This window comes from Dipodomys spectabilis, unplaced genomic scaffold (assembly GCF_019054845.1).
Source record: "Dipodomys spectabilis isolate Male_0828 unplaced genomic scaffold, ASM1905484v1 ptg000215l, whole genome shotgun sequence".
Lineage (NCBI taxonomy): Eukaryota > Metazoa > Chordata > Mammalia > Rodentia > Heteromyidae > Dipodomys > Dipodomys spectabilis.
Genome location: NW_024870892.1, coordinates 9648880 through 9657686, shown reverse-complemented (window position 1 = coordinate 9657686; position 8807 = coordinate 9648880). Strand labels below are relative to the sequence as shown.

General features: G+C 48.9%; 1 protein-coding gene across 1 annotated transcript; it reads left to right on the top strand.

Annotated features, from left to right (window-relative positions):
* The first annotated feature begins 2033 nt into the window (after positions 1–2033).
* Rps15 (ribosomal protein S15) lies at positions 2034–4557 on the top strand. Its single transcript, XM_042697083.1, has 4 exons — positions 2034–2139; positions 2498–2583; positions 4086–4320; positions 4406–4557. The coding sequence occupies exons 1-4, from the start codon at positions 2137–2139 to the stop codon at positions 4517–4519; spliced, it is 438 nt and encodes a 145-aa protein (XP_042553017.1). The 5' UTR covers positions 2034–2136; the 3' UTR covers positions 4520–4557.
* The last annotated feature ends 4250 nt before the right edge of the window (positions 4558–8807 follow it).

Genomic DNA, 8807 nt, shown 5'->3' with positions numbered 1-8807 from the left:
TTGCTCAAGTGGTAGAGTGCTGTCCTTGAACAAAAGAAGCTCAGGGACAGTGGCCAGGCAGGCCCTGAGTTCAAGCCCCAGGACTGGCAAAAAAAAAGTTACTTTTCCAGTCAACAAAGGAATTCCTGGGATGGCAGGGAGAGCTGCAGTGTCTGCAGGTGGCATCAGGATTTATACAAGGTCCAGACAGTTGTATCCTGGGGACTGGGAGAGGCCACTTCTCCTGCATAAAATGGTCTTAGGTAGGACTCACTTTCTTGGTTACAGGGTCCCTCCAGCCAGCACTAGCTTCTACCAAAAAGTTACTGGGTGGGGCTGCAGGCCCAACTATCCTTGCTTTCTAGGGAGATCACCTGGACTAGCAACATCAGCCTAAAGTGAAAAAAAATCTAAGGGACAGTGTGCCTAGGCTCTGAGTTCCAGCCTGGCTTTTTTTTTTTTTTTTTTTTCAAGGAGACCACTATCTGTCCTTTCTCAAAATGCACAATAACATAAACATTCATAACACCTCTTAACAAGTTCTTCCTGTGGGTGCTGTACTCTCAAACCACACCTGCTAGCACACTGTGGACAACTCATAAATTACTTGCTGTGGAAGCTGTTGAGTGGAGATTGTGTAGAATGGCTGGGGGATGGGGTGCCGGCAAACACATATTCAAAGTTCCTTCCTTGAGACAAAGGGTAAACAATACAGTGGGACTCAGTAAGCAGTGTTGAAAATGAACTATACAATTTGTAGATGGGGATAGGAGGGGGTAATGGAGTGAGTGAGGGAAGGGGTAACACTGTCCAAAAAGAAATGTACTCATAGTAGGGTGCTGGTGGCTCACACCTGTAATCCTAGCTACTCAAGAGGCTGAGATCTGAGGATCGAGGTTCAAAGCCAGGCAGGAAAGTCCATGAAACTCTTATCTCCAATAAGCCACCAGAAAACTGGAAGTGGTGCTGTGGCTCAAGTGGTAGAGTGCTTGGCTTGGCTTGAGCTGAAGAGCTCAGGGACAGCGCCCAGGCCCAGAGTTCAAGCCCTACAGCCGACCAAAAAAAAAAAAAAAATGTACTCATTATCTGATGTGTAACCCCTATGTACATCACCTTTATAATTAAAAAAAAAAATAGTTCTGTCCTTGGATACTCTTAGGAGAGGAATGCAAAAGGACAATGCTTACGTGCACCTGATCATACAAAACATTTATTGAAATGAATTTTTTTCCTTTTAGCTGTTGTTTTCATTTATATTTGGGAGGGTATGGGGAGGCACAGAAATGAAGGGACAAGTGAACAAATGCAGCAATGGTACTCCTAACTACTCAGGAAGCTGAGATCTGAGGATCATGGTTCAAAGCCAGCCGGGATAGGAAAGGCCATGAAACTTATCTCTAATAAACTACTCATAAAAAGCTGGAAGTAGCACTGTGGCTACTAGAGAACTAATCTTGAGCAAAAGAGCTGAGGGACAGCACCCAGGCCCAGATTTCAAGTCCCATGACTGACAAAAGTTTCCTCCTTGCATTTGAGCCATGCACCCTCCCCCACAAATGAGGCTTTAAGTCATCCACACCTGTAATCCTAGATCTGAGGATGGCATCTGGAAGCCATCCGATTTTTGTTGTTGGTCGTGGGGCTCGCCACTTTCGATTTTCTAGTGGTTAATTGGAGATAAGAGTCTCATGAGGACTTTCCTGCCCAAGCTGGCTTTGAACCTGGATCCTCAGATCTCAGCCTCCAGCTAGAATTACAGGCGTAAACCGTGAGCGCCCGACCCAAGTGATTCTTATCTCCAATAAACCAGCAAAAAGAGCTGGAAATGAAGCTTGGCTCGCTTATTTCACCACACTCGCACACACGGAAGCTACTTTTGGAGATGCAGTCTCAGGATTTTTTTTTTTTTTTTTTTGGCTTTTAAACGCTATCCTCTTTATCTCAGTCTCTGGAATCGCTAGGATTACAGGAGCCACGGTGCCACCAGGCGAGGGATTTTGCGTTGACGTTAGTAGTGTGCATTTTAACCTCCTGGCAGGAGGGGGCGATCAAGCGACTCGAAACCGGAAGCGCGCGTGGCTGAGGGGGCGGGACTGGCCGGCTTCGCGATAACTGCGCAGTCGCACCTGGACCGGTCTTTTACCAGCGGCCGGCAAGATGGTGAGTACTCAGTGTCCGCACTCCAGTGTTGAATGTATCCGTTGCCATCCGTGCTCTGGTTGATTGACGCCGGCCGGGTTCAGACTCTGCTGCCTCGGCAGCTCGCTCTGATCCTTTGAGACCGCAAATGGGGGACTCGGGGCGGGCTTAGTCGGTGTGGGGACCACCGGAGCGTGGAAAGGCCTGTTTTGGCCCGCAAGCCCGGCCAGGGTCCCGTAGCCCGGGCCGCACGCGTCACCCTGTGAGTGTCTGGAAGTAATTAGTGCCCGCGGGCTCCGAAGATGGGAGGCCCTTGGGGCTGCCTGGGGTCGCAGGGATTGGGTCTCCAATACCCGCTCACCACCGCTGACTCGCACAGGCGGAAGTGGAGCAGAAGAAGAAGCGGACCTTCCGCAAATTCACCTACCGTGGCGTGGACCTCGACCAGCTGCTGGACATGTCCTAGTAAGGGGCGCGGCGAGGGGACGCGGATCTGCGTGGGAGAGGCCCGGGGAGGAGGGGTGGTGGTTCGGCTCGGGCACCTGGTTTTGTTATTTATTTTGGTACCTGTCTTGGTACTTGTTTTGGTACCTTGTCAACTCAGGGTCACGGAGCTGTCGTTGAGCAAAAGAAGCTCAAGGCTAGCACTTGTCACTTGACCCTTAGCTCCACTGCTTTTTTTTTTTTTTTTTCTGAGTACCGACCGCTTCAAACCGCGGTCCTCAGATCTCAGCCTCCTGGGTAGCTAGGAAGGATTACAGGCATGAGCCACCCGTCCCTGGCTGGTGCACCTTTCTCAGAAGGAGCCCTTGGTTGACATTCCAGCCTTTGGACTAGGTGCCACACTGATATCTCGTTAGATTGGATGGGGGTTGGGGTAGCTTCTGGCAGGTTTCCAACTGCTTGGAGATAATTCGACCACGCCTTCATGTGCTGCAAAAACAAAACAGAGGTAACAGTCCTGGAGACCTGGCCAGTGCCTTGTAGGGTGTTTCCTAGGCAACAGTCTTTTTTTTTTGTCAGTCATGGGCCTGAACTCTGGGCCTGGGCATTGTCCCTCAGCTTTTCAGCTCAAGGCTAGCATTCTACCACTTGAGCCACAGCACCACTTCTGGCTTTTTCTGCTTATGTGGTGCTGAGGAATTGAACCCAGGGCTTCATGCATGCAAGGCAAGCACTCTACCACTGAGCCACCTTCTCAGCCCCGGCAACAGTCTTTTTAGAGCAGTCACTGGGCCAAATAGGCAAACCAACTCCTTTGCATCCAAAGGGCCAAGTAAGCAGACTTGCCCCATCTTCAGCAATTATCTGTCAGCTTGGAGGGTAACTACCTAAGAATGGAACCAAGTGCCTGTCATATCTTCAACCTCTCCTATGTTCTTTGTAGGACTTTGGCTTTGCTGTCCAGTTGCTGCCTTTATTTGGCTACTCAACCCTGAATTGCTTTCTTCACTCCCTTTTGCATGACAGTACAACCCTCCTGGGGCAGGGCTTGAAATCTTTCCTAGGCAAAACCCCTGTGCTTTTTTGCTCAAAGCCAGCACTACCACTTGAGGCACATAGCCATTTCCAACATTTGGGGGAGATAAAAGTCACAGGCTTTTCCAGACCAGTCTGACTTGAAACTGCAATCCTCATCTTGGCCTCCTAGGGTAGCTAAAATCACAAGCTTGAGCTACCAGTGCCCGACTCTTTTATTCCTTTTTTACAGCCTGGTAGTGTTTTGTTTTGGTTGATCATGGGCTCAAACTCTGGTCCTGGGCACTGTCCCTAAGCTCTTCAGCTTATGTCTAGCACTCTACCACTTGAGCCACAGCACCATTTCCAGTTTTCTGGTGGTTAGTTGGGAGTTTCCTGCCAGGGCTGGCTTTGAACTGTGATCCTCAGATCTCAGCCTCCTGAGTAGAATTACAGGGGTGAGCCACCGTTGCCCAGTGTCCACACCACTGTTGTTCCACCTTTCCCAGTGAGCAGCTGATGCAGCTGTACAGTGCCCGGCAGCGGCGGCGGCTCAACCGGGGTCTGCGCAGAAAGCAGCATTCACTGCTGAAGCGCCTCCGCAAGGCCAAGAAGGAGGCACCACCCATGGAGAAGCCAGAAGTGGTGAAGACACACCTGCGAGACATGATCATCCTGCCTGAGATGGTAGGAAGCATGGTCGGTGTATACAATGGCAAGACATTCAACCAGGTGGAAATTAAGGTGTGTAGCAGTTGCTTGGCTGCTGGGGTGGTGGGTCAGTATCACCCATGTCCCTGACCTGCATCTTTGCTCTTGGCCTCCATAGCCTGAGATGATCGGCCACTACTTGGGCGAGTTCTCCATCACCTACAAGCCTGTGAAGCATGGTCGACCGGGCATTGGAGCCACCCACTCATCACGCTTCATCCCGCTCAAGTAACCTGTGCAGCCAATAAAGACATATGTTTCTACCTTCCAGTGCAATTTGTCCTTCCTTCTACCTGCATATGGAACTCTGGGAGGGACTTGCCATTAACACATCCCCAGAAGTGGCCAGGGGTCTGGTTCAGACTACCCTGAGATTTGGGTCCATGGTAAATGCTGGGTAATGTCTGCTTCCTGGCCAGAATGGATGTGGGGCTGGATAGTACAACTGAAGAGGGAATTAGGAGTGGTGACCCTTGTCTATGGCCCATCCCAGGTTAGCTTCTTGCCCTTATACAACTTCCACCAGGTGCTTTCTGGTATTCAGCCACTCAGGTGGCACCTCTTTTTGCTGTTGTTGGTTGTGGGGCTTGAACTCTGGGCTTCGGCGCTGTCCTTGCACTCTTCAGCTCAAGGCTTGAGTCACAGTGCCACTTCCAGTTTTCTAGTGGTTTATTGGAGATAAGAGTCTCACAAACATTACTGCCTGGGCTGGCTTTGAGCCGTGATTTTCAGATCTCAGCCTCCTGAGTAGGATTACAGGCGTGAGCCGCCGACACTCGGCTTCAGATAGCACTTCTCCCACAACCTCAACTTTACTGCTAAAGTCCTCAGAACACTTCATGCTTTCTGAGATTTGTGTCATACCACAGTGTTCACTGAGTAGGTTTGCACTATTCCTCTGAAGGGAAAACACTGGCCCAAGAGCTTCTGGAGAGGGCAGTCAGAATAGAAGGTTTCACCTGTTTATAGTCTCCCTGGTGGATTATGGAGAGAGTTGATGGCACTGACCTTTTGGTTTAAGCAGATGGGAGAGCGGAGGTACTTGCCTGAGCAGTGTAGTTAGCCATTGTACAAAATAAGCATTGGAGGTGAAATACAGTCAAGTATGTGAAGAAGTACCCCTCACCTTGTCAATGGATGCAGGTGAAGTGTCCTTCTAAAAGTAGGGACTCTTCATTTAGGGTGCTTGACTTGGATCAAAAGAATTTCTGGACAGAGTTTTAATGGTAAGAAAACTTGGCAGGGCTTCATTGAGTGAACAAGCAAGCAGAAAGGGGCAGGCACTCTTAACTGAGTACTGTTGAGGAAGAACACAGTTCCTTGGCTGTCAGGGGTGTTTATATGGCAAAGATGGCCCAGCTTCAAAGTTGAGCAGATAGTTGTTTTTTGTTTTGTTGGTCATAGGGCTTTGTTTTTTGTTTTGTCGGTCATAGGGACAGCCTGGGAGCTGTCCCTGAGCTCAAGCCACAGCTCCACTTCTGGTTTTCTGGTGGTTTATTGGAGATGAGCTTCTCACACTTTCCTCCCCAGGCTGGCTTTGAACTGTGATCCTATGATTACAGCTTCCTGACTATTTAGGATTCCAGGTGTGAGCCACCAGTGTCTAGCCAGATCTTTGCTCTCATCATTGCTAAGCCACTTTTCTAGCCCTGGTTAAGAGTTTTCTTATATTTTGAGGGAGCATTTCTCTCAGGAAGGAATGTATCCTGTTGCTTTTTCTTTTTTTCTTTTTTCTTTTTGTCAGTCGTGGGCCTGGGCGCTGTCCCTCAGCTCTTCAGCTCAAGGCTAGCTCTCTCCCACTTGAGCCACAGTGTCACTTCCTGCTTTTTCTGCTTATGTGGTGCTAAGGAATTGAACCCAGAGCTTCATACATGCAAGGCAAGCGCTCTGCCCATGAGCCACCTTCCCAGCCCTCCTGTTGCTAATCTTTGGAGCATAGATTGTACTTTTGTCTACCATGTTTCTGAGTTGCCTTTACCAGGCCTCATTTTCCCCTAAAATGACTGGTCCCTTAATGTTAAGAGAACTATATGGATGAATATCTCCTGTATTAGCTTTAAGCTTGAGGATTTAAAAAAAAAAAATCTGCAACTTTGGGGAGACTAGGATCAAATATGACAAATATCAAAGTAGGGCTGGGAATGTAATAGAGTTGCCCAGCATCATGAAGCCCTAGGTTTGATTCCTCGGTATCCACCTACACAGAAAAACCTGGAAGTGGTGCTGTGACTGAAGTGATAGAGTGCTAGGCTGAGCCTTGAGCAAAAGAAGCCCAGCAGAGCCTAAGCCCTGAGGTCAAGCCCCAGGACTGGCAAAAAAAAACCTCAGGGACAGTGCCCACAGCCTGAGTCCAAGTCCCAGGACTGCCCCTCCTCTTTTCAAAACTATGACTAAAGGAAAAGAATAGTGACCTGTGGTCAGTCTGGCTGGGAAGGAGCTGGTACAGTGAAGGAAAGTAGCCATGAAAAAACTGGCAGGCAAGCTAGACAATCCTGGCTTATACAATCCTAGCTAACTTGGGATTCTGGTATCTGAGAGTTATGTTTGAAGCCAGCCTGGGCACTGAAGTCTGAAACTCCAATGAACTATCAGAAAGCTAGAATTAGAACTGTGCTTCATGTGGTAGAGCACTAACCTTGAACACAAAAGCTCTTGTCCTGAGTTTAGGCCCCAGTACCAAACAACCTGGCAGATGGGAAGTTCACTGGCTACACTGGGTTGTTTCCCTGCTGACTTAAAAGAAATAGACAGGGAGCACCAGGGAAACGTGGGCTGTGATGGCTGGCAGCCTGATGGGAAGTTAGTACAATGTACCTCCACCATGCTATTGACAGCATACTATGATTGTCAAGCATAGATGAACAAGACTGCTCATAGCTGCTGGTATGACCACGTCTGTCCAGGTGCCTTCGCCTATCCCAGCTTCACAAGTACCCAGTGTCCTTCAGGAACAGGAAGGAAGAGGCTGGGGAAGGCTCATATTGCAACCTCAATGGCAGAGTGCATGTGAACCCCCAATTCCCACACATCCCTTACAAGGTAAAGTTCAGGTGCCATTGTTTCAAGCCTATAGCCCTAACTACTCAGGAGGTTAAGATTTGACAATAGGTTTTTTTGTTTGTTTGTTTGTTTTTTGTCATGGGGCTTGAGCCATGGCTCCACTTCCAGTTTTCTGGTGGTTTATTGGAAATAAGAGTCTCACGGAGCCGGGCACTGATGGCTCACACCTGTAATCCTAGCTACTCAGGAGGCTGAGATCTGAGTATCATAGTTCAAAGCCAGCCCTGGCAAGGAAAGTCCGTGAGACTCTTTAACTCCAATAAACCACTAGAAAACCAGAAGTGGCGCTGTGGCTCAAGCAGTAGCACGCTGGCCTTGAGCTGAAGAGCTGAGGGACAGTGCCCAAGCCCAGAATTCAAGCCCCATGACCGACAAAAAAAAAGTTTCACGGACTTTCCTGCCTGGACTGGCTTTGACCCATGATCCTTGTATCTCAGCCTCCTAAGTAGCTAGGATTACAGGCATGAGCCACCGGTGCCTGGCTGAGAACAGGTTTAAAGCCAGCTCCAGTAAGGAAGTCCCTGAGATTCCACTGAATTGGAGCTGTGACTCAAGTGGTACAACACTAGCCTTGAGCAAAAGAAGCGCTCAAAGACAGAGCCTGGAGCCAACACACAAAAACAAAAGGTTGCTAGAGCCATATGAATTTCTGTAATCCCAGCAGTTGGGGTCTGAGATGGATTTGACATCAAAAGCCAAAATAGAAGCTGGGAATGTGGCTTAGTGGTACAGTGCTTGCCTAGCATGTATGAAGCCCTGGGTTCAGTTCCTCAGTACCACGTAAACAGAAAAAGCAGGAAGTGGCACTGAGGCTCAGTGGTAGAGCTCTAGCCTTAAGCACAGAGAGGCTCAGGGATACAGCCCAGGCCCTGAGCCCCAGGACTGCCAAAAAAATATATAAATGGTTATAGCCAAGGCCTTTGAGACAATTTTACTGGTTGGTACTTATTCAGACATGGTAGTTATACCAGGTTCACCTAGAGGGAGGAGAAATCCAAGGGTTAGACCTTAATGGAGGTAGAAGTACAGTTTTACATGTGGCTATGCCAAACTACTAACTGCTGGAGATGGAGTTTCTTGCATCTGTACAGACTTGCCAGGCTGTGAGTCACCTGCAGACCCTAAACAGAAGCATTCCAGATGGCTGTGTGTCCCCTGGCTCTGACAAGTGGAAATGCAGTGCTTTGTGGTGCACATCTGTAATCCCAGGAGATCCAGCCTTGATTACTTAGTGAGACCCCATCAAAGGCCCAGCACTCAAAAAGTGTTGGGTTTAAATTGCCCTGTGGTTAACACACAGGGGAGATAGAGCATTGGGCTACAGACAGAGGACTAAACGTCCAGTTCTTATGAGTTGACTCCTCTAGGTTCCATCTATAAGGTGACATCCAGAGCCAAAGAGGACTGCTCCCAAACCTTCAGGCTCCATCCACAGCTGTCAGCTACCTTCAGGTCCTGGA

What these genes read in the sequence shown, in the direction of transcription:
- Rps15 (XM_042697083.1), top strand. An exon ending in CAGCTGCTGGACATGTCCTA is followed by an intron (nt 2,584 to 4,085) that starts GTAAGGGGCGCG and finishes CACCTTTCCCAG; the next exon opens with TGAGCAGCTGATGCAGCTGT. An exon ending in TCAACCAGGTGGAAATTAAG is followed by an intron (nt 4,321 to 4,405) that starts GTGTGTAGCAGT and finishes TGGCCTCCATAG; the next exon opens with CCTGAGATGATCGGCCACTA.